This window comes from Cajanus cajan, chromosome 7, assembly GCF_000230855.2.
Source record: "Cajanus cajan strain Asha chromosome 7, NIPB_CcT2T_4, whole genome shotgun sequence".
NCBI classification, from domain to species: domain Eukaryota; kingdom Viridiplantae; phylum Streptophyta; class Magnoliopsida; order Fabales; family Fabaceae; genus Cajanus; species Cajanus cajan.
Genome location: NC_138523.1, coordinates 37,553,717 through 37,579,586, shown reverse-complemented (window position 1 = coordinate 37,579,586; position 25,870 = coordinate 37,553,717). Strand labels below are relative to the sequence as shown.

Sequence of the window (25,870 nt, the reverse complement as noted above, 5' to 3'; positions counted from 1 at the left end):
CAACATTCAAACTACCTACATCCTCTTGGCTTGTAGAGGCATTGGAACTTCTAGTAGAACTCTTTTGACTTTTTCTTTTATTAATTTTTTTTAAAAGTTTTTCTTCTTGTTGCTTAATCTTGTTTATCTCTTCCTCAAGAGCAATAAGTTGTACTTCTCTTTCAATCTTTTCTCTTTCTTTTTGAAGTACCTCTTGTTGCTTCCAAAGTTTTAGTGCTTCAACCTCCTTAACAATTCTTGAAAAACTTTTAGGAGATTCAAGATCACTATCACTTTGAGAAATATGACTCATGATTAAGCAATAAGAATTTTATATGTTATGCAAAAGAGATAAGATGTTTTTGGTATTTTCTAGGAACAAAAATAGCACTTGGAAGTCTAAGTGTACAAGTTGCACTATCAAGGGAGGTGAGCTACAAAGAGCCACTTAATAACCAAGCCTTTTCAAGTGGAAATCACTAAACTCCTTTGTGGTATCTTTGATTCCCCAAAACTTTTCACAAAAATTTTTGTATGCTTTTCACAAATTGTCTTTGAAGCTAACTAAGCGTGATCAATTAAATCTACACAAGTCTAGACGAAATAAGGCAGCAATTAAACACAAATTAAAGACAAACACTTAAAGGAAGCAAAGAAAAGCAACTAGTCGGTTTGCCCTAAGTGGAAGCTTGAAACATATGAAATTTCCAAGCCACTTCCACTAGTACTACACGTGAGTAGACTACCAAGGGATTAGATATACCTGACCAGCTTCTTAATACTCCCTCCAAGCTTTACAAATTGGTTTAAAATACAAGAGAGATTGCAAAAATTTAAACTAGCCTAGAAAGCAATAAATGGCGGCTTTAGTGACCAAATTAGTGACGGATTTGTTGTCCAATGTTTCTAACACTTAAGTGTTTTAATCCGCCACTAATCCTTGAATGAAGTTGCTCCTGGACCTGCACAATGAACACAACAAAAATGGTTAATGAAGGTTGCTCACAAGGTGAAAGGAATGGTCACTCTTGTGAAGGTGGTTTAGGAAAAAGTTTGGTCACTAAATTAGGTCAAATTTGTAGTCTTAATGTCCAAAACTTTTCCTACTCTTTGTTGAGTCAATGCTTGATCCTTAAGCAAGGATTTGAGGCCACTTCCAGCACAGAATGATTAATGAAAGAAAATAAGACAAGCAACAAAAGCACAATTTAAGAAGCTTATACCAAAATTTGAAGATTAAGGTGTTTTTTGACAAGACTCAAAGATGTTCAACAAAGAAAAACTGAAAAATAAGACTCCAAGGAAAGCTAACACTCAGATAGGAAGGTTCCTAGATAGGTACTAGAGTAGATTAACAACACAAAAAATTTGAAAGCAATTGGATAAGAACAAACCAAATAGTAGTCCAAACAAGTTTGATGAATCAAGTGAATTTTCTAGTTTGTACTCTTCTCGGCTTTTTCCTTTTAAATTGCTTTATATATATTTTTTTTATTCTTTCTTTTTCTGAATTCAAATTAAGATTCCAGAGAAGGTATTTGCCTTTTGTTTTCAAATTTTTCAAAATTCCATGCTATAGAAACCGAGACTACAAGTTGGTCAAAATTCAAGTGAAAAATTGGTGAAACTAGTGCACTAGTTTTTAGGTTTTTGTAATGGATTCTTTTGTTCTCTTTTCTCTTTTTTTTTTAAACTATTTTGAAACAATAGGCTCTGTATTTTCCTTTGTTTTTCAGCCTCTATACTTTTAAATTTTGAATCCAAAGAGATAGTGCACTAGAAGTAGGATTAAACACTTGAAATTTTAAGCAACACAATTTTTTTAAGAATTTTCAATAGAAAGTGATTTGAAAACTTAAGTACACAATGGAAACCTAACTCTAAAGAAATTTTCTAGAACTAATAGCAAATTATGAACTCAATAAGGCAAAATAAAAAGCACATATAGGTAGGCAAAAGAGTAATCAAACCGAGACCAAATTATGAACAAACAACTCACAAGAAAACTAGGTTAAACATGCTATTCAAGGAATTTTCAATATATAAGGACTAAACACAAACTCTAAGACAAAACAAAGATTAAAAACCAAAAATCTAATGCAATGAATGAGGTCCAATCACGGACACATGCAAGGAATGGAGAGACTCAAATAAAAGCAAAAATAAGCACAAGCAAATAGGTCCTAAACATGTTGATTGTGGAAGAAATCAAGAACAATCAAACAATGGATCTATGGAACAAATTTACTTCAAAACAATTAGATCCGAATAGAAACTCAAAGAAGACATACAAGAGTACACAAACAACAAACAATCGGACAAAACACAAGAGAACTTATCTCCTTGAAGAACCTTGCTCTAATACCAAAATTGATGGAGGAGGTAGGAGAAGTGGAAGTAGTGCTTCTCCTAGACTTCTCCTTAGCTTGGATCTTCTTCAATGGAGATGTAAACCGAAGATGAAGAACACTTGAAGGAGGAGGAACTCGGATGGAATGAGGCTAAGCTTGGATGGAAGTATCCAAGCTTAAGGAGCAATGGAATGCTCACTTCAAAGAGAAGGAAACCTAGTAGGGTTCCTAAGGTGTAGCTCTATTTTCTCACGGTGACTTTGATGAAGAAACTCGGCTCAATGGCTCTCAAATTTCATAAATTTCAAAATGAATACAATAGGAGAAGAATTACTTTAAGTAGGCTTCCGAAAATTGCACAAGTTGGCGCCTAAACCAAAGCCCACATGTGGCGCCTAAAATTTGAATTCAAACTTGAAATTTGAATTCAAATTTTGGCTCCCATGTGCTTTGGCCGTGGATTTAGGATCTAGGTGCATATAAGTTTAATTTGAAGGTTATTTAGGGTTAATTTGAGTGGCACATGTTCAGCCACCCATGGTGCTAAACATGTGACTCAAATGTAACTTAAATGACTTCCAAATTAAACCTAATTTAGTCTAATTTGCCTAATTAAGTAATCCTTGTATAATCCTACTCTAATGACCTAAATACAATGGTCAATCAAATACAATGGAAAGAAAAAATTACAAGAATGAAAATGAGCCCAATATTGGGTACCAAAAGCCCAAAGGCCTATGAAGCCCAAAACTAGGCCCAACAAGCCTAAAACCTAAAATGCTACTCTATGTGGTCCAAAATACAAGACCAAAATACATGGAAGACTATACTAATAAAACATAATAAGAATGTTCATATCAAGATAAGCCCATGTGAAACTTGATTTGGGCCTTCCAGGCTCATAGGGCCCATTGGGCTTTGACTGGCCCAATCTTCCATGTCTAGCCCACTCCTCTTGGATCTTTGAGTGTGTCACCTCTTGCATTCCAAAGTATGATTCCATCAGTATTTTTTTATTAACAATAGGGCTTCCAGAAGTGACACCATTGATTAATATAGACCATAATTTAGAAAGAGTTCCAATTGTTATTGCTTTTGTGGACTCTATGACCCCAACTGGCAATGGGAATTATATTATTAACTTGCAGGTATGATTAATCACATTTTTATACATGATAAGGATGAATTGATTTAAAAAAGGCAAAAATAAATTTTTCGTCCCTTATATTATTTATTAGTGTCAATTTAGTCCCATTTTAATTAATTGAATCAATTTAGTCCCACATCTTTAAAATGTTTCTCAATGTTTGACCTTTTGTTTCCTCCGTTTAAATACTTAACAAATCTGACACGTGGCATGATAGCATGACACGTGGCATGACATGAGTCACTTCTGTTAAATATTTAAATAGAGGAAACGGAAGGTCAAACATTGAGATACATTTTAAAGATGTGGGACTAAATTGATTCAATTAATTACAGTGAAACTAAATTGACACTAATAAATAATATAAGGGACGAAAAGTATATTTTTGCCTTTAAAAAATTAAATATATTGATTTTAGGACCCAACTGCAATGATTGGTGTAAGCTTACTTTACAAAGCAAAGCAGCACCCACAATATGAGGAAGAGATTGTTGTTGGTTGTGTGCTAGTTTTGAAACAGGTAATATTTGTTGTATATGTTTATATAAAAAATTAATTAATTGTTGAATTGATTTAGTTTAATTTTTGTTCAGATTGTCGTGTATGCCCCAGGCCGTTTACGTGGTCCTTACTTCTTGAATATAATGTACAGCGGGTGGGTATAGACAGTCAAATTTAATTCACAAAGATATTAATATTAATTTAGTCTTGAAGAAAACAAGAAACTTGCCAATTTGTTCCATGGTAATAACGACATACACCCGTTGCAACAAGTTCTTCTTTGAGAGAGACAAGGAGGTAGATGCAATGCTTAATGCTTGACATGTCTACTCGGAGATTGCAACTAAAACTATTCAAGATGCACAATCAAAGGCGAACACTCGTAGGGTCATCACCTTTGACAGAATAAAGCACTAGATTTTTAGTGAAAGAAAGGCAACATTCGGGGGAAATTTGACTCGTTGGGAGATTTACAGTAAGGCTAGATGAGATGTAAAGTGATTGTGGCAAGTTTCAAAAAGTTCATATCTCTTGCTCGCATGTACTTGCTTCATGCTCACATGCACGCCACAACTTTGAAAGCTACATATCTCTTATCTATACCTTACAACAAGTTTCAAAGGTATACAAATGATAGTTTGGAGAGCTTAGACACAAAGATTATTAGCTAACTTACACTAGCCCAACTTTGTGGCCAAATCCAAAATTGAAGAGAATTTTCAAGGGTCGGTCCAAGTTCAGCATAATTAGAACAAAGATGGACATTAGAGAATAATATAATTGTGTAAAAAATTGTTCCTATTGTCACACTCCTAGACACACTAGAAAGACATGTCCAAATATTGGTCATGCATTTAGTTCTCACCTCCACTGAGTTTTATTGTTGTAATGGGTTTTAAGTTTGATAAATGTCATTGTTTCATTTTATAAATGTCATTACAACTTCTAAATTTTTTATTATTCCTTAATTATTTACATTCAGTATACATTTTAAATTAAAAAAAAATTAAAATTTAATAAATAAATATATTTAATATTAACTAACTTATTAAATTTTATCAATTCTATTAAAAAAATTAATTATATAAACATAAAATTATTTTCATTTTTATTTAACTTACATAAACAATATTTATCATCTTCTAACTTATTAAAATTTACATAAAAATATAAATTTTCATCTTCTAACTTATAAAAATTTACATAAAAATATAAAGTTTATAAACATAATAATATTATTTATCATTTATATTTATCCTATTAAAATATTATTTTTCATCTTCTAATATTTAATTTATACAAATAATATAAATAAAATACATAACTATTTTTTATTTAAGTTAAAATATTTATATTATTTAATTAAAATATTTATATATTTATATATATACATATATAAAATAGAAAATATTTAAACAAAAAAAAAGAGTAAAAACCTGTACAGAATTCGGCTCTCCATGGACCAAATTTCGACTATGCACAGTGAATGAGTTCAGTTCTGTAATTAAATTAGGGGCTTTATTTTTGTAATTTTTTTATAAAAATTCCATAACAAAAAAACATTATATATATAGGGAATGCTAATATACTCTCACCTATTTTTTAGTTGGAGTATGTTAGCAACTTACACTAAAATTTTAAGACAAAAAGACCACTCATTTTTTTATTTAGTTAATTTGTATAAAAGATATTATAGTAATTTAATTTAATTTTAAATAAAAATAAAATATTTTCTCTCTCTTATTAACTTTATTATTTAAATCATTTCTCTCTCCTATTAAATTCCTTCTCCAACTCATTTCTCTTTTCTATTAAATTCATTCTCTAACTTATTTATTTCTGTCTTATTAAATTGTTTCTTGAACTCATTTCTCCCTCATCTCTCATGATGTCTCCCCTCTCTCTGAACAAATAAAAAATTAATTAATAGAAAAAAAATGAATTGGAAAATGAAGTTAATAAGAGAAAAAAAATTATTTTATTTGTTTTAAATTAAATTAAAGGGGAATGCTAATATACTCCCACCTATTTTTTAGTTGGAGTATGTTAGCAACTTACACTAAAATTTTTGTACAAAAAAACCACTCATTTTTTTATTTGGTTAATCTATAACATTATATAAATGGGATACAAATCTTCATAACCACCATTTGGTCTCCATTTTATTAGGATATTTTTACCCTTAATAACCGTCATCTGAATACAAGTAATTATGTTATTTTGTTTCTATATTTTTAGAATCCTTTTTTCCTCACCAACAACATTTTAAGTAATTGCACTCATTATTTATACTCTTACAAAGTCGTCTTTTTGGCTTCCTCTTTTTTTTGTTAAACCAACTTCACATTATTCTCCATTTTACGGTATATTATCTCTTACTTCATGTTTATTTTCTCCTTCATTTTTGGTTTCCTTTGATTTTGATTGTTGCAGATTCTAAAGTAACATTTTACTATCAGACATGACTAAACCAAGAAAAAGATTCAGATGTGATATGGAATGATTTTGTTTTGTTTTATTTTTCTGCCTTTGCACTTATCATTATTACATTTTGTTGTTTTGTTCGATCCGGAAAATTGGTTGATATTGAGTTTTTCTCATAGTTTAAATTTGTTATAGGTTTATTGAAAAAAAAAAATTCCCGCAAATTACTTCGTTTTAACCATCAAACTTTGAAATGTTTGTGAATTTTATTTACTATGCCAACAGAAAATTCAAAAATTCAACAACGAAATGCCACAACAACAGAAAATTGAAAACGTCAGATGCAGTGCAATTCTTCAACCAAGCCTGAAACCTGAGAACCATAGAAGAAAAGAATTGAGAACTATCAGTGCAAGAGAATTAATCAGAGAGAACAGAGAAGGAAGAACCAAATCAGAGGGAAGCCAGATACCATTTTTCATATCCCCTTCAGCACATAATCCTTCCATTTATTGTTGTGCTTCCTTTCACGAGTGCTGCGCCGTGTCTCCACTATCTGAGAATCTTTTACCACGTGTCCTGGTGCTCCAACTAACTCTCCCGCCAACTGTTTTGTCCTTATGCACGTTACATTACCCTCTTCATCAACAGCAACCTTGTCCTCAAGGTTGAAATGAGGGTAAGAACTTTGAATATCACACAAATTCTCCCAAGTAGCATCTGAAGAATCTGTCACATCCCATTGAACTAATATTTGAGGAATTAAACCATCATTTTGCTTTATCATACGAGCATCCAGCACTGCTACAGGTTGAATTATAGGTCCAAACTCATTGGAAGTTAATGGAAGAGGCAAATATGGCTGGGAATTATTGCCACAAAATTTTTTAAGCAATGAAATATGAAACACAGGATGTATTCTGGCTGAATCAGGAAGTTGAAGTTTGTAAGCCACTGAACCGATTTTCTGTAAAACTTCAAAGGGTCCAAAGAACCTTAACCCCAGCTTAGCATGCTTTCTTAGTACGACAGAATGTTGTCTGTAGGGTTGCAATTTAACCAATGCCAAATCACCAACTTGCAACTGCACCTCACGCCTTTTTTTATCAGCCTGATGCTTCATATAATTTTGACATTTCAGCAAATGTTGTCTTAATTGAGTAAGCAATTGATCCCTTGCTTTTAACGTTTCTTGCAAGGAGATAGGATCTGCGGTTTGAGCTTCATAACGAACAACAGATGGAGGAGGTCTGCCAAATACTACTTGAAAGGGGGTCATTCCTAAACTGTGATGAAACGAAGTATTGTACCAGAATTGAGCCCACGGTAACAAAGAGACCCAACTTTTAGGATTATCAAAGACAAAACATCGTAAATACATCTCAAGGGTCTTGTTAAGGTTCTCAGGCTTTCCATCAGATTGTGGATGATAAGAAGAGCTCATTGCTAAAGTAGTCCCCTGAGCCTTGAACAAGTACTTCCAAAAGGTACCCATGAATACTCGATCTCGATCAGAAACAATAGATTTAGGAAACCCATGGATCTTGACAATGTTGGAAATAAAGGCTTCAACAACTGACTTGCTATTAAAATCTGATTTCATAGGAATGAAGTGACCAAACTTTGATAGTCTGTCAATGACTACAAAAATAGTAGTAAAGCCCTGTGATAACGGTAAATGAGTAATGAAATCCATTGCTATTTCCTCCCAAATTTGATGAGGAATGGGTAAGGGCTGCAATAGTCCAGCAGGAACCATATGATCAGTCTTGGCTTGTTGACAGATAAGACACTCATTCACAAATTTTCTAATATCATTCCTCATATTAGGCCAATAGAATTGAGCAGCTATCCTGGCTGTAGTCCTTCTAACACCAGCATGTCCACCAAGTTTAGAGCTATGAAACTCCAACATCACCAGGAGTGTACTGAATGGTGAAATCATAACCTAAGAATTTAGGTAACCATTGTTGTTGTTCAGGTGTTTGGAGGGTCTGATCTAATAACTCCTTTAAACTTTTCTGATCAGTCTTGATAATGAACTTATGGCCCAGAAGATAGTGTCTGAATTTAGCAATTGCTTCCGTAATGGCATAGAATTCTCTAGTGTATGCAGATTTTTGTTGCATCCGATGTGAGAGTTTCTTTGAAAAGTAAGCAATAGGATGTTTGGCTTGACTGAGAACAACGCCTATTCCAATTCCAGAAGCATCAGTTTCAAGGACAAATGGAATTTGGAAATTTGGAATTGCCAAGACTGGAGCAGAAGTCATGACTTGTTTCAATTGATTAAAAGCAACAGTAGCTATTGAAGTCCATTGGAAGGAATCTTTTTGAAGTAGATTTGTCAAAGGTGCTGCAATTTGAGCATAATTCTTAACAAATCTTCTATAGTAGCCCGTGAGTCCAAGAAATCCCCTTAACTGTTTGATGTTACAAGGCTGAGGCCATTGTTGAACAGCTTCTAATTTAGAAGTGTCCATGGCAACACCATCTCCCGAAATCGTGTGGCCTAAGTAGTCAATCTTTTGAACACCAAAAGAACACTTAGAGAACTTAGCATACAATTGATGCTGTTTCAGAATACTCAAAACCACCTCTAAATGATTTAAATGGTCCTTCCAATTAGAGCTATAGATCAAAATGTCATCAAAGAAGACCAATACAAATCTCCTTAATAATCCAGCAAAAATATCATTCATGAGACTTTGAAATGTAGCAGGTGCATTGGTCAACCCAAAGGGCATAACCAACCACTCATAATGACCAAAATGGGTTCTGAATGCAGTTTTAAACCTATCCTCGGGATTAAGCAAAATCTGGTGATACCCAGATCTTAAATCCAATTTTGAGAAGAAAGAAGCTCCATATAGTTCATCAATTAATTCATCTACAGTTGGAATTGGAAATGTATCTTTAATGGTAATGGCATTCAAAGCCCTATAGTCAGTACAAACCCTCCAAGAACCATCTTTCTTTTTAACCAAAATAATTGGGGAAGAAAAAGGACTCTTACTTGGACGAATAATGCCTTCACCCAACATGCCTGCCACCAATTTTTCGATTTCTTCCTTCTGACTATGAGGGTATCTATAAGGCTTCACTTTAACAGGTGATGAACCCTCCAATAAAGGAATTGAGTGATCATGAGACCTTGGAGGAGGAAGTGTGGACGGAGTGTCAAATACCACACGGTAAGTATGTAACAATAGAGCTAACTCTGGCTCCATATCAGCAGGTAATTCCAAAGGAGGACAAAAGTGAGAATTATCATCTATTAATTGCATGCTATACATCTCAGCAATAGAATCTGTATGAATCAGGCGTCTAATATGATGAATTTGAGCATGATCAAGTGCAATATTAGAATCTCCCTGCAAGGTAGTAAACTTACCATTCCACAAAAATTTCAACTGTAACGTACCATAATCAGCTATATGAGGCCCTATGGTCTTTAACCAACTAGCCCCCAAAATCAAATCGGCACCAGAGATAGGCAATAAGAATACTGGAAATGTAAATGTATTTCCCTGAGCTTGTAGTGTAAGATCCTGTATAGCACCTTCAGCAGTCATATAGTTCCCATTACCAACCATTACCTTAAATAAGGTAGCAGGTTCAACAGGTAATTTCAAAAACTTTGCAACCCGGGGCTGCAAGAAATTATCAGAACTACCCCCATCCACTAGAACAGAAACTGGCATTTTATCAATATAAGCCATAAATCGTATCGTACCAACTCCAACCCCACCTTTCAAAGCATTTAAAGATAAATGATGATCATTAGCATCACTGTCCTGAATTGCAATAACAGATTTGGAGTCATTAATAACAGCAGTGTCGTCACACTCATCCATTTCTAACTGTAAAAACATGAATTGCCTATTTGGACATTTATGATTAAAGGTAAATTTGTCATCACAAAAATAACATAACCCTTTTTCACGTCGAAGCTGCATCTCAGCAGGACTTATTTTCTTAATTGCTGAATTTCTCAATGGAGGTCCTGGTGGAGTAGGTAACAATGGAGGTAAATTTGCCTGTGGGACGCCCTTAGACTGCACATTAGTGTTGTGACTAGTTGAAGAAATTCGAGAATATCTCGGAGTATAATTATTGGCAGTAGTTTTCGAGACCGGTAGATATCTTTCTTCAAATAGCTTAGCCAAAGCTACAGCCCTCAACAAGGTAGGAGGAGACATAGCAAGAACATCACGTTTAATTTCAACATGTAACCCACTTAAAAAACAATTCAACAAAGCTTCATCAGTAAGACCAACAGAGCGATTGGCTAATGACATAAATTGCATGGAATAATCAGAGACAGAACCAGATTGTTGCAATTTAAACAAATCGGCCATAGGACAATCAAATGGAGAAGGACCAAATTGGGATTCTAACGCTCTAGTTAGTGCGGACCAAGTATTCACCACAGCCATTTTCTGAAGCATTTGAAACCACGGAACTACTTCTTTATCGAAATGCATCGCAGCAATATCCACCCTAGAATCATCTGGGGTGTTATGGTAATTAAAAAATTTCTCAGCCTTAAAGATCCATTCAAGCACCGGTGTGGTACCATCAAAATGCGGAAATCCCAATGAAATATCCTTGATTGGAAGAGCAACATTCACCGGCATACCCAACGAGGAGCCATTGTTCGAAGAACTTCCATGAAGGTGAGAAGTGTTCTGCAAGAGTAAAGCCAACGACGCTTGGATCTGTTCCATACGAAGATTGTGTTCCTGATAACGCAATTCCATCGTTTCCCCAATGCGACGAATATCATCAGCATGAGCATTCACCGTAGCTTGCAAATCGCGCAACCTTGTGTTCTCAGCCATGGAAGCCAATGAAAGCACCAAATGAAATGTTTGTGAATTTTATTTACTATGCCAACAGAAAATTCAAAAATTCAACAACGAAATGCCACAACAACAGAAAATTGAAAACGTCAGATGCAGTGCAATTCTTCAACCAAGCCTGAAACCTGAGAACCATAGAAGAAAAGAATTGAGAACTATCAGTGCAAGAGAATTAATCAGAGAGAACAGAGAAGGAAGAACCAAATCAGAGGGAAGCCAGATACCATTTTTCATATCCCCTTCAGCACATAATCCTTCCATTTATTGTTGTGCTTCCTTTCACGAGTGCTGCGCCGTGTCTCCACTATCTGAGAATCTTTTACCACGTGTCCTGGTGCTCCAACTAACTCTCCCGCCAACTGTTTTGTCCTTATGCACGTTACAAACTTCCTTCACTTTATTGGATAAAGTTTAGAATAAATGATATTGCATCGGGCAGTGAAAGGGTGGTCTGAGACTAACCATGAAAATAAGTATGGAATAATCATTATAAAAGGAAACCCTCTCTGCTTCAGTTTCAAACTTCCAGAACTCAAGCATTTGCGTTAGAAAATGGGGAGCGTGGTTCGCAATAGGTTCGTTTTCTTCTTTAATCGCAACTACACCAAAATGTTGTCTATCGATCAATTTTTTCTCATCGAGTTTTGATTTGCATTGTTTGCGTTTGGGTTCGTTTACGTCAGCAGAGACGTGATTCTAAGGAGAACTTCAACTTCAGTTTCAATTGCTTCCGAGTTCTGCTTAATTTTTTTATTGCTTTAAGGATAAAGCTTACATGTTCAAGTGTTATTATACTTTTCGATCGAAATTGGAGTAAAATGCGTAATGGCCGCGGATTTTATTAAACGTAAAAACACATATTATTGAAATCTCCGATTCCGATCAAAGAAGAACACTAACGATATCTATAATATTTTATCTTAGTTTTGTCATTTAATCAATTAATATGGATGAAAATAAATAGAAGGAGAAGAGATAAATTATTCTGTTCAGTATTTAATGCTATAATTTTTATGTTTATCGTATATGTGTTTTGAAGTTTGATCGTTATCGTATTTTTTGTGTGCAGGAAATGTGATCTCCTTTTAGTTTGTTCTAATTATATACTTTTTATGTACATAATAATATAAAATAATATAATAATATGTAATTTTTTTATCAGTACATCTATAATCTATAACAATACATAAAATGAATAAGAAAGGCTTTAGTTTTTTCACTTTGTTTTAGTTTTTTTTATCCTTTAATATATGTGATAATCACCTCTTAAATCAACTGAGTCCATATTTTTTCACGGTTATTTACAAAAAAAATAGGAATTTTATTATGTTTGTAACCATTTAGAAACCGTTTTTATTGTTTTCTTCTACGTTTCCCACTTTCTATCTCTCTCACATCCTTTTTTTTTTTTCCGAACCTATACACACTCTTTCTCTCATATTCATTTTTTTCTACTACATTTTTTGTTATATTGGCTTCACCAGCACTTCATTGCATTTGTTGATTGGATTCGTAAGGTAAAAGCCTTCGTGCAAAGAGTAAGTGTTCATGGAAATATATAATCAAAAATTGGGTAATAGACATGTTCCAGCTAAAAGGTGGACTAGGGTTTCTCCCTAGGTTAAGCCTTAGAGCCAGAGCATTCAAAAGTTTAATCTGCCGTCCTAACTCTAGAGTTTTAGGTTTTATACTTTTCTATTCATGGGCCACCTGGGCCTTGTAAGTGTGAGGATTTCCATAACGGATTTCCATAACGGTTTTCCTTGGGAATATTTGATCATCAAAGATAGGCTTTTCATTCTTGATTCTCGGACTAGTCCACAAGATGAGACCCACTCGGACTTTGGCCGACCATACCCTGGCCGAGCTCATCATGGCCGAGCACACCCTGGCCGATCTCATCATGGTCGAGCACAGCCTGGCCGATCTCACATCAGCCGAGCACATCCTGGCCGATCTCACCATGGCCGAGCACAGCCTGGCCGATCTCACCATGGCCGAGTGCAGCCTGGTCGATCTCACCATGGCCGGACACACCCTGACCGATCTCACCATGGTCGAGCACAACCTGGCCGATCTCACATCAGCCGAGCACATCCTGGCCGATCTCACCATGCCCGAGCATAGCCTGGTCGATCTCACCATGGTCGAGTGCAGTCTGGCCGATCTCACCATGGCCGATCTCACCATGGTCGAGCACAGCCTGGCCGATCTCACCATGGCTGAGCGCACCCTGGCCGATCTCACCATGGCCGAGCACAGCCTGGCCAATCTCACCATGGTCGAGCGCCCCCTGGCCGACCATACCCAGGCCGGGCTAACTCACTTGGTTGGATAAGGTCAGTCTTTTCATCGAGACAACTCCTGTGAGGGTGGTCGGGTCATATTCTAATCGGGCCCACCCGTATTACAAAATAGGATCGTTCCTTTGCCGAGTGACCCTTCGTGGTAGGGTGATGTGGGTCTCGGTCCTTTTTCCCACGCCCATATTGGAAATAGGTCGAGACGGTACACTTGCCTTCCAGTCCTGAGCCTAAAAGGCGAAAGGGCTTAAGCAATCGCTCCTATGAATCATATCGGAAATAGGCCGATGGTACACTTGCCTTCCAGTCCTGAGCCTAAAAGTTGAAAGGGCTTAAGCAACCGCTGCTATGAATCATATCGGAAATAGGCCGAGACGGTACACTTGCCTTCTAGTCTTGAGCCTAAAAGGCGAAAGGGCTTAAGCAACCGCTCTTATGAATCGTATCGGAAATAGGCCGAGACGGTACAAGACACATAATCTATCTCACTGTACCAAATTGTCAAGTTCTTGCGATTCACCAAGTTTTTCTATTTTGTCATAATATTTTCTGCCATTTATTTTCTTGATATTAGTGACACATGTATTATTTAATAACTTTTAGGTGTGATGCTCACATTTTTCATATTTTTTTTTCAAAACTAGACGATAATGAACCGTGAAACACATTTTCATTTGATTAATTATTTTTATTGATAATAAAAATAAGATTATATGCCTTTGACCGATGAACGTAGATCAATTTTCAACAGATTTGTACAACATAAGGGTAAAGATGATGGTATGGTATCCTGTGCTGCTACTACATCCAATTTTTGGCGTATTTTGTGAACTGTTACCCAACCGTTTCATGCCTCTTTTTGGCTCCCTATCGCCCTTAACCTTAAGTGCCCCGAAAGCCTTGCCGCCAATATCTCATCCTTTGAAAACCCAAGAAAACAATGACAACATAGAATACCATAATTCATTAATCACATCCAATTATCAAACAAAAAGACATTTAATAGAAACATTGATAAGAAGGAAACAAAACTTTGTGCTCGCTTTAAATCAAATATTCTTAAATTTATTTATTTCTTTCGTATTCTTAAAATTGCTTAATATTTGTTTTAAAATCTTTTAATTGTTCAACAAGTAGTTATTAAATTATTTCAAAATGAAACATATATCACGTATTAATTATTGCTTCTGATTGATTTAAAACTTTCTTTCAATTTCAAAATAGAAAATATATCACGTATTAATTTCAAATTTTTCTTTCAATTTGATTTAAAAAATTAAAATATATTTGATTAAACAATTATTAATAAATTCAATGTATTTTTTAAGTTTACTTCTTTTTGGGAATTGCAATTGATCATATTTTAGCATGTCTTTCTATATTTCACATATTATATTAGGTTCGTGAGGTGTTGAATATGATTAAGGCGTTTATCTCATTTTCTAACTTAAAAATCTTTTTAAATTCAACCATCAAATATAAAACTATTACATTCAACCATCAAATATAAAACTTGATCATATTATTTAAATAATATAATCATCATATTAAATTAAAATTAAATATACATCTTATATTTAGTCTATTTTTTTAACTTGATTATGATTAGGTCTACTAAATTATTTACAATCATATAAGATTAATCAACATTTTCCAAAACTAAATTAAAATTATTTATATTTATTATTTGGAAATTTGATTTGTTTTGAGATTTTTTCCAAAATTATAAAATGAAATCTATGATAAATTATTAACTTTAGTCATTTTTTAACTAAATTATGTTTACTCATTATTTAAAAAAAAACAAATTAAACTTAAAAATAATAAATTAAATGTGTTTCTCAACTTTAATCATTTTTTATCATGAAATTAAGATAATAATTTCTACAATAAATTATTAAGTTTAGTCATTTTTTAACTAAATTATGTTTACTCATTACTTTAAAAAAATAAAATTAAACTTAAAAATAATAAATTAAATGTGTTTCTCAACTTTAATCAATTTTTATCATAAAATTAAGATAATAATTCCTACAATAAATTATTAAAGTTAGTCATTTTTTAACTAAATTATGTTTACTCATTATTTAAAAAAAATTAAACTTAACATAATAAATTAAATGTGTTTCTCAACTTTAATTATTTTTATCATGAAATTAAGTTAATAATTTCTACAATAAATTATTAAGTTTAGTTTTTTTTAAACTGAATTTTGTTTACTCATTATTTGAAAAAAAAAATCAGTTTAAACTTGAAAATAATAAATTAAATGTGTTTCTAAACTTTAATCATTTTTATCATGAAATTATGTTAATTTTAAAAATTATGTTTTTAATATCGTAATAATCGTTGCTTATTTATTTTGTAGTGTTTAACTCTTTTTTTTAATGTTATCTTATTTATTTTTTAATTTTCAACTCTTTATAGTCATATTTTTTTTCTCAATAATTTAATAGTTCGAGCATTTATTTAAAATTGATTAATAGTGATTATTAAATTTATTTATTTATTTTCTTAATAATTAAGTGTACAATTATTCATAAATTTTGAAAATGAAAAGTGGTTAGGAGAATAAATTCCCTTCATACATTAGCATAGATTCATGAATTGTGAAACAAATACTCTTTGACAGATAATTATATAACAATATGCAAAATTCAAATAGTCAAGCACAAGAACAACAATGACAAAAATGGAGGCAAAATTATAGAAATAAAAGGATTCGAATGAACATGGAACAAAGATAACAAGAATTATTTAGGCGATGAACAAAATACATAGAGGCACGTAGTGCCTTAATCCCGCTAGTAGAAATAAAAGGATTCGAATGAACATGGAACAAAGACAACAAGAATTATTTAGGCGACGAACAAAATACATAGAGGCACGTAGTGCCTTAATCCCGCTAATTTGTATAAAGGATATTATAGTAATTTAATTTAATTTGGAATCAGATCCTCTCCTGCCATATACGTACAGCGTCTCTCCATCAGGATCACAACCGTCCATTTTCTTATACATCTAACGACTATAAATAAAATTCCATTTTTTCTCTTTAATATTTTTACGCGAATAAAAATTCATTAATCAGATCCTCTCATTCCAAAAATAGTGCGAATTTGGAATACTACAGCAATTTCATTTATGGTTTTGGAAAGTCCGCACGTCTTCCTTTTTAGCGCCAAACAAAACAGAAAAACAAAACACACGTCTGGGCATGTCTTCCTTTTTGGCACGTCTTCCTTTTTGGCACCAAACAAAATAGAAAAATAGATGAAAGTTCATCTCCCTCTTTCGCGCCACTGTTACATAAATGTTATAGCTTTGTAAATAAACAGAAAAACAGAGCACACATGAGACCAACTCAATACCAAAACAAGAAAACAGAGCACACGTCTCGGACTAACTCAAATTGCTTGGCAAATAACAAAAATTGTTGGGAATTATCTTGAAAGGTAAAAATTTATGTATGTGATTATTTTAAAAATTCTTTCAAGTTTCAATAATTATTTGAGAGTGAGAAGATGGTTGATGATAGAAACGTAATTTTTTTTACATTGATAATTTTTAATCTTACATTGTTGATAAAAGAACAGTAAAGTCCGTTAATTAATAATTTTTCTATTAATGTTACATTGTTGATGAAAGAAAAATAAATAGGATATTTATGCAAACTAATAAATCTTTAATTATTTAGAATGATTGTCATATATGTGTCTCTCTGTCTCATAATATGTCCAACACTATTTTTCATTTATAACAATACATGCTTGAAACGTTCGCAAATCCACTTTGAAACGTTAGCATCTTGATTATTAATTTTATGTTTGTTTATTATATTATGGCAAATGCAGAATTATTGATTTAAGATGCAAGAAGATTGGAAGCCGAAATTGGATATGATTTTTGATAGCCTTGAGGATGCTTGGAAGTTTTGGGTTGATTATGGCGGGAGAGTTGGATTTGGAGTAAGGAAACAATATACACACAAAAAAAAAAAAAAGATGGCTCAATTTCATGTTGTAGGTTTGTTTGTTGCAAAGAAGGTTTGCGAAAGCCAGACAAACGAGATTATAAAACAATTAATCCAAGATTGGAGACCAGAACAGATTGTAAAGCAAGGCTGGGACTTAAAAACATGTGTGGAAAATTGATAGTGCATGATTTTGAGGAGGAACACAACCATATTTTACATATACAAGAAACAACTCATATGTTGTCATCTCAACGAAAACTTTCAGAAGCTCAATGTCAGCAAATTGATCTAGCAGATGATGCTGGCTTACAACAAAGAAAATCATTTGATTTGATGAGTAAAGAAGTGGGAGGAAGAACTAACTTGGGATATACTCGCCTTGATCAAAAGAACTATCTCCGAAAAAGAAGGCAAAGGAGCTTGGTACACGGGGAAGCTGGTTATCTTTTGTAATACTTTTAAAGAAAGTTGGTTGAAAGTCCACCTTTCTATCATGCCTATCAACTAGATGTCGAAGATCAAATTACTAATGTCTTCTGGGCAAATGCGGGGATGCTAATTGATTATGGATATTTTGGTGACGTGTTTTCTCTTGATTCAACATATTGCACAAATAGTTCGCATAGACCACTAGCAGTGTTCTCAGGATTTAACCACCATCGAAGAGCAATGATTTTTGGGGCTGCACTATTATATGATGAAACAACAGAGTCATATAAGTGGCTTTTTGAAACATTTCTGGAGGCACACAAACAAAAAAGACCCCAAACAATTTTTACTGATCAAGACCAGGCAATGGCAAAAGCACTAGTTGAGGTTATTCCTGAAACTTACCATGGCTTATGTACACGGCACTTGATGCAAAATGACATCAAGCACTTAGGAAATTTAGTGAAGGGGGAATCACATTTTCTTAGTGAGTTTAAGAAATGCATGTATGGCTATGATGATGAAGAACAATTTGAGGAAGGTTGGAGAAACCTCCTTGAAAAGTTTGATGTTAAGGAAAACACTTGGTTGCAAAGAGTGTATTCTGTGAGGGAAAAATGGGCATCTTGTTACCTGAAGAAGGCTTTCACATTGGGAATGCGAAGCACCCAACTTAGTGAAAGTGTGAATGCTGATATTAAAAGTTTTATCAATGTGAATTTGGATCTTATCAAGTTTTTAATCTTTTTGAGGATGTTGTAGAAGAAAAACGGTATAATGAATTGAAGTGTGAATATGAAGCACGTCAAAAAATTCCAAGACTCAAGAACCCATATTTTGATATCTTGAAACAAGTGTCTGAGCTTTATACTCCTACTATCTTTTAGTTATTCCAACATGAGTATGAGTTGTTTGAAGCATGTTCTGTTAAGAGCATAAATGTAAAAGCATCATTAGTTGATTGTGTTATTGCCATGGTAAAGGATTTGGGAGAATGGAAAGTGTCATTTGATTTGGATAAAAAGATAATTCATTGCTCTTGTTGTAAATTTGAGACATTTGGCATACTTTGTTGTCATTGTCTAAGAGACTTTATTCATATGGATGTTAAATCAGTGCCTGAGCAATATATCCTGAAGAGGTGGACAAAGTTAGCAAGAAATGTGTCTTTACCTAATGTTAGTGTTCGTCATGTAGTAGAAGATGCTCAATTGACTTCAACACAACGTCGTAGAGACATTTGTCCCCGTCTTATGAGGATAGTTGATGAAGCATGTAGGAGTCAAGAAACATACACATTGTTGAGCAAAGTTACTGATTTATTGGACAAGGAAATGTTAGAGTTTCAAAATAAACAAGTACGTAATACTCAAGTTAATGAGTTCCTTAGTAATGTTATAGAGATTGCAAGAAACAATGATGGTTCAACACAAGTAAAAGGGTTCAAGAAAAAAGAAAGTAGAAAAGGTTCAAAGCGTTTAAAAGGTTGGGTAGAACGCCAACTTAGTAAACGAAAGAAAAAGGGTGACTCAAGTGCTTCACAAGATCAAGATCTTACTAAGGTATTATAAAATTATGAATTTTACCATGCATTAGCTTACTCAAATACATAAATTCTCTTTTTTTGTATGCATAATAATGAGAGTAAACAAGGTTCAAAATTTGTGAAGGAGAGGATAGAGTACAATTTAGAAATGCCTAATATAAGTGCATCCACGTGGTTTAATGATGCATACAAACAACAACAATCTATGGTAAGCTAATAGAAATTTAATTGTGAGCAAACTGAAAAAATATTTAGTGATTAATTGATATTGTCTTTTGTGTAGGAAATTAATGATATTTCAAGTCAAGTTAGTGTTACTAGTTTTACTAGTTTATTGATGGTAAGTTTCAATAATTTGGATGGGATATCACAAATTTTAATAACTTGCAGATTTTACTGGTTTCATATATGTATTTAAAATATTAACTTGTGTCTTTTTAAATTGTAGGCACCACTTGATGGGGATATCACAACTTTGACCAATCCATAGAGATGTAAATTAAAAGCTACAACAACTAGCTACTTGCAATGCTTTTTGACCATTTTGTGATGATATTCAAAGCTATTCACAATTCTGTTTTGTCCTTAATTATGCAGTTCAATTTATGCATTTTTGTTATTGCACACTCTCTGTAATTTTGATATTGCACACTCTTTGCAATTTTGATGTGTCACTTATTATGCAATTCTATTTACAATTCAGATTAGACAACAACCATTAACAAGTAATTTGCAATTCTGATGTGTCACTTATTATGCAATTCTAATTACAATTCAGATTAGACAACAACCATTAACAAGTAATTTGTAATTGTACACAAAACAAATGCAATCAACAACCAATTCTGCTTAAAATTGTTACATAAAAGGAATAGAATTTCAAATAAATTGGAGCAGTACAATATCATTTTCAATTGAAACTCATTCTCCAACCAGTCCTTCTTCTCCACGGTGAACACGCGGCCACACATTGGTCTCCTCAATAGTGCCAACACCGCCAACCAGAAATCCTTCATACACTTGCTTTTTAAAACCATAAATAAAATTGATGCACTATTCGAATTTGGATCCAAATTCGCACAGTGGCATCTTTCGCCACGTGCTCTCCACTTCCGTCGAAGCGTCCAGCGACTCCAACATCATCGAGTAGTACTCCAGGCTGCTCACAGCGCCGCGCCGAAACGATGCCACCGCCGCAGTCGCCGCCTCCGCCCAACCCTCGTCGTCCACGAAAACCACCACGCCTAGCGAGATCCTCCGCACGTTCGCCAGGAACGCGGCGATGTTGCCGAGGTGGCGGAAAATCGCCGGTGACAAGAGCACAGCGGTCTTCTTGTTGTCGACGAGCTTCACCGCCTTGGACGTGGACGCAGATCCTGAGCTCAAGAGTGAACTGCGCGATGTTGTCACGGACGAGCATAAGAGAAAAAATGGAACGAGAGGATCCTGATTAATGAATTTTTATTTGCGTGAAAATATTAAAGAGAAAAAATGAAATTTTATTTATAACCGTTAGATGAATAAGAAAATGGACGGTTGTGATCCTGATGGAGAGACGCTGTACTTATATGGCAGGAGAGGATTTGATTGCATTTAATTTTAAATAAAAATAAAATATTTTCTCTCTCTTATTAACTTCATTATTTAAGTCATTTCTCTCTCCTATTAAATTCTTTCTCCAACTCATTTTTCTTTTCTATTAAATTCCTTTTCTAACTTATTTATCTCTCTCCATGAACTCATTTTTTCTTCATCTCTCATGATGTCTCCCCTCTCTCTGAACAAATAAAAAATTAATTAATAGAAAAAATGAATTGAAGAATGAAGTTAATAAGAGAGATAAAATATTTAAAAAAAAAATTAAATTAAATTACTATAATATCCTTTATACAAATTAACCAATCAAAAGAAATGAGAGGTTTTCTTATCCTAAAATTTCGGTAACTAAAATATAAGTAGAAGTATATTAGCATTTAGTATATATATAATGAGGTAAACGACGTAGTTCCATATTGGACAGCATATTTCCCGGGGTTTTGTTAGAACTTTTGGCGCTTCTCCTAATCCATTTGGTAATAGAACCAGGGTTTTAGATTCCTCATCTTCTTCTTCTTCTTCAAGACTTAAACCATAGCCATGGACTCTCTCTGTAAAACGCCTCATTCTCACCTCCCTCCCTCTCACTCTCGCTCGCCACTAGGACGTGCTTCTAAGTTCCCTCCTTCTTCATTTCCAACATCTTTCTCTTCCCTCTCTCCACCACCATTCTCTCCCATAAGAGCCTCACCGTCACCGTTACCCAAACCCCAAAACCCCTTAACCAACTTCATCCAACCCCTAACCCCTCTTCTCTCCCCTCTCCTCAAACCCACCTGCGTCGCCATAGCCGCGACCGCCTTCCTGATCATGCGCCTCCACTCTCCCCCACTCGCCTCCGCCTCAGCGCCTCCCCCTCCGCGTCGGAAACTCTCCCCGACGCCGAGGCGCTCCGGTCCCTCATGGCGGACAAGATCCGAGCGCGCGAAATCGGCGAGGCGATTGGCGTCCTCGACCGTCTGATCGACCTCGAGCCCGAGGAGCTGGAGTACCCTCTCCTGAAGGCGCACCTGCACATGCGCAACAGCGAACCCGAACTCGCACTGCGCGAGTTCGAAAACTTGCTGAAGAAGGATCCGTTCCACGTGGAGGCCTTTCGCGGCCTCCTCATGGTGACTTCGGAGACGAACAAACCAACCGGTGAACTGTTAAAGAGGATCGAAGAGGCCGTTAGGGTTTGCGAGGAGCGAGGGAGCGTTTCCGATGCAAGGGACTTTAAGCTGCAGGTTGCGCAGATTAAGGTCATCGATGGGGACTTTTCCGATGCGCTCAAGGTGTATGAGGAAATTGTGGAGGCGCAACCTGAGGATTTTAGACCTTACTTGTGTCGGGGTATTGTCTATGCCTTGCTCAGAAGGAAGGACGAGGCTGATGCACAGTTTGAGAAGTACCGTTCTCTTGTTCCGGAGGATCATCCTTATAAGCAGTATTTCGAGGACCATGCTAAGATTTTCGAGAGGGTTGGAGAGTAGGTAATTTCTTTGTTTAGTAAAAGTAAAGAATACACATCTATAACTGCTACTAGCTTTCTTAGTTTTGTTGACTGATTTGGATGGTGCATGGTACTGTTTTAGGTGATTGATTAGTTTGGTAGTATATTTTGATAGTGAGGTTTAAGAGTAGACTAAAGACTACGGAGTGTGAATAGAACTGATGATGCATTGGTCATATTATAATCATTTCAATTGTAATGGCTATCTTTTGGCTATCTTGCATCCACCATAACATTGATATAGGATACTCACAATGGTACAATATTCTATGCTGGGACACTTTTGGTGAGGGAGAATGTAGGTTTTTAAAATGGTTTTTTCATTGAAAATTCAGTTCATTCTTCAATGTAGATTGTTGATGATCTTGTTCGAGAATGATACACAAGAAAGTATGAAATTGAAACCCCATGGAAAATGACTGGGATTTACATTGAAATTTAAATTCGTTATCATGGAATAACATAATAACATGTTTGGTGGTGTTGGAGAAATTTTATTGGCACTATAATGTAGTTGCATCCAATTATGCTAATTCTTGTTTGGTATCGTAATTATGGCTTGACTGTCTCAAACTTTGAATGATGACATTAACGTACTATCTTGTGGATAGTTACATAAACCGCCAAATTGTCCGGATTGCATGCAAGGATTGTCCTGATAGATATGTTCATGTTATATAAACACACTGAGATTCCTTTTGTTGTTTCTCTGGTAGAGTGCATCTCCTATTTAGGGCTGTATATTTTCTTTATAATTAAGCATTTGATTTGTATGGTTTCTTATTCTTTTCTGTTTCTTAAATCTTAATAATAGAGATTTGAAATGCAGAGGAAGCATAATATATATCAAGAAAGTATTTAGGCAAGTCTTTAGTCCGAAAGTGACTGAACATATGCTTTTTTCGACTGATATTAGCATTAGTTTAACTGTTTAAGTACATATAGGTCCTGTTTAGATCTTTCTTCTTCTATGTATTTCATAAGGTATGAGAACATCAGTGATGATAGCATAACCTGTTCCGTGTTAGTAAATTTGACCAAGTATTGCTATGCTATGCTTGTCTCGTAAATCAGTAGGACCAGTCAAGTCTTACCCAAGTTAATGAGCAATTTTAGAGGGTCATGAGCTGCTATGTTTCTTTTTCAAACATTTACTCTTTCTTTTTGGTTTTGTTGCTTCTGTAGTATAATGTTGTATTTATGCTTCTACTTGGAGTATTGCCATTTTCAATTCTCTTCACAAACTTTTCAGATTTCAGTATGTTATTTTGTCATGGAAAAGTGGCTGGCTATATTTACAAATCAACTTTCTTACGATTTCCATATCAATATGAAAGTTTAAATATAATTTGTAGGGCATGTTCTGCGTTGTTTAGGGAGCAATGGATGTAAGCTGCTAGAACATAAGGTAGCTTGCTTTCTTGGTGTCATAAATTAGTGTAACGGGTGAATTTTGCCTAGGTAGTTATCATCATGGATAGATTTGTTTTGTGCCATTTTCTTTAAGGTTATTACAAACGGTATGCTACTGGATACGCGGTACGATATGGGTGATAACTCTGAATTTAAGGACAGAGAAATCTCCAAAAACAAAAAGCAAATAGAGAAAGGAAAAAAAAAATACTTCATTCAACATAATAATATAGGAATCCAAAGTTATATAGCAATGAAGTGAGCCAAAGATTATAACAAATGACAGCATACCAAATCTAACAAAATCTTAACCAATCTAGCAACCAGCTTCTGGGATAAATGAGTCATCACTGCAATTTCTCATTTGTAAATTGTAATAAACGTACTCAGACCACCTATTAATTCTTTTGGGCCCACTCGAGTGGGCTTCTTCAACTTTGGTCATAACACGGTACTGGATAATTTGTAAATGAAACTATGAAAGTGTGACAGAAGCGCCGGAATGATGACAACTTGCATGAAATTAAGGTTAGTAGTTTCATCGTATGCTTTTTGCTTGCGCGATACTAATAATTATTATTATTAATAAATGAGTGTGTGCCACTCGTTTGTTTTGCATGCTATTGTCAGATTGCTAGTAGGTAAAGTGGTAAACTACCCGACTTCTCTCACAGTCCCACCTGACTACCTGCAACCAAATAATCACATTTATAAAATACTGGTCAAATTAATTAATAAGTCTGAATTATTTCAGAATTTTTAATTACATTTTAAAATTAATTTTAATTGGGCCTGAAAATTAATTGTTAGAAATTAAATTACAAATGTTTTATAAAATAATGACTCAATTAGATTGTTTTTAGTTTAGGAATCTAATAATTCTGAAACAATTCAGGACCTATCGATTAATTTAAACCTTTTAAAATTTAATCAATAGGTTCAGAATTATTTAAACTAAAGCATTTGGATAATCGATTTCCTCACCAACTGGCCTTTCCTTTCATTGTCTCTCCTTGAGTATACCAGAGTGATTATTCTCTTAAGTATCAAAATTTTAGTAGATACATGCTCGTCTACTGATTTTCGAATGGAATAACTTTTTCCCCTTATTTAAGTTTACAGAAGAATTTTTTTTTTTTTAGCGCATTTAGGGGTTTGGTCCCTTTATTTCTTGAGTAATTAACTTCCCATTCTCTTGATAACTGCCGGAGCTTGAGAAATTCTTTTGGAGGGCTCAAAACAATTAATTAAGATTATAATGTATAAATTAAATATAATTATTTTGATACTATTATTTTTATATATGATTTAAGTATTTAATTATACTATTTAAATATTAATTATCTTTTCCCCTAAAAACAAATATTAATTATCTTCTTAATTAATTATTGTGATATTAACTATAATTTCCTTCTGTAAAAAAACTATATTTTCCTAATTTGTTAATGAAACACTTTATAGTTTTTTTTAAATAGAGATTTATTTGCAAAATACTTTTGTGAAAAAAATATGCAAGACAAGTTAAGTTGATGGAGGAAGCCCATGGGCCAAGGGCCCAACTACTAGGGCTATGGCAAAGAAGATGCATGAAGAGTGGGCTCAAGCCCAAGGAAAGCCCATCTCTTTGTTTTGTTGGGCCTTGACTCAAGCCCAAGTAGATTAGGGTTAGTGTAGGATTAGGTCTTAGTGCCTTGTATTTCTTTTTGGGCCTTGTATTTCCGGCCATGTAGCTTAGGATTTGCATTTAGAGGCCATTTGAATTTAGGGTTATTTAGGTTACATGTAAAGTTGCATTAGCATGTAATTAGAATCACATTTGGTGTGCATTTCGGCCATGTGCAACACATG

General features: G+C 34.2%; 3 protein-coding genes across 3 annotated transcripts; 2 read left to right on the top strand and 1 right to left on the bottom strand.

Moving 5' to 3' along the window:
- Positions 1-8,300: 8,300 nt before the first annotated feature.
- LOC145950001 (uncharacterized) lies at positions 8,301-11,246 on the bottom strand. Its single transcript, XM_083060913.1, has one exon. It carries the CDS (start codon positions 11,244-11,246, stop codon positions 8,301-8,303), a length of 2,946 nt encoding a protein of 981 aa, XP_082917039.1.
- A 6,462-nt stretch (positions 11,247-17,708) lies between these two features.
- LOC109791742 (protein FAR1-RELATED SEQUENCE 5-like) lies at positions 17,709-20,011 on the top strand. Its single transcript, XM_083060912.1, has 6 exons — positions 17,709-17,956; positions 18,011-18,689; positions 18,863-19,537; positions 19,646-19,729; positions 19,805-19,861; positions 19,970-20,011. The coding sequence occupies exons 1-6, from the start codon at positions 17,709-17,711 to the stop codon at positions 20,009-20,011; spliced, it is 1,785 nt and encodes a 594-aa protein (XP_082917038.1).
- Positions 20,012-21,524: 1,513 nt separating this feature from the next.
- On the top strand, positions 21,525-24,144 carry LOC109788114 (protein SLOW GREEN 1, chloroplastic). Its single transcript, XM_020346774.2, has 2 exons — positions 21,525-22,589; positions 23,965-24,144. Exon 1 carries the CDS (start codon positions 22,020-22,022, stop codon positions 22,587-22,589), a length of 570 nt encoding a protein of 189 aa, XP_020202363.1. The 5' UTR covers positions 21,525-22,019; the 3' UTR covers positions 23,965-24,144.
- The last annotated feature ends 1,726 nt before the right edge of the window (positions 24,145-25,870 follow it).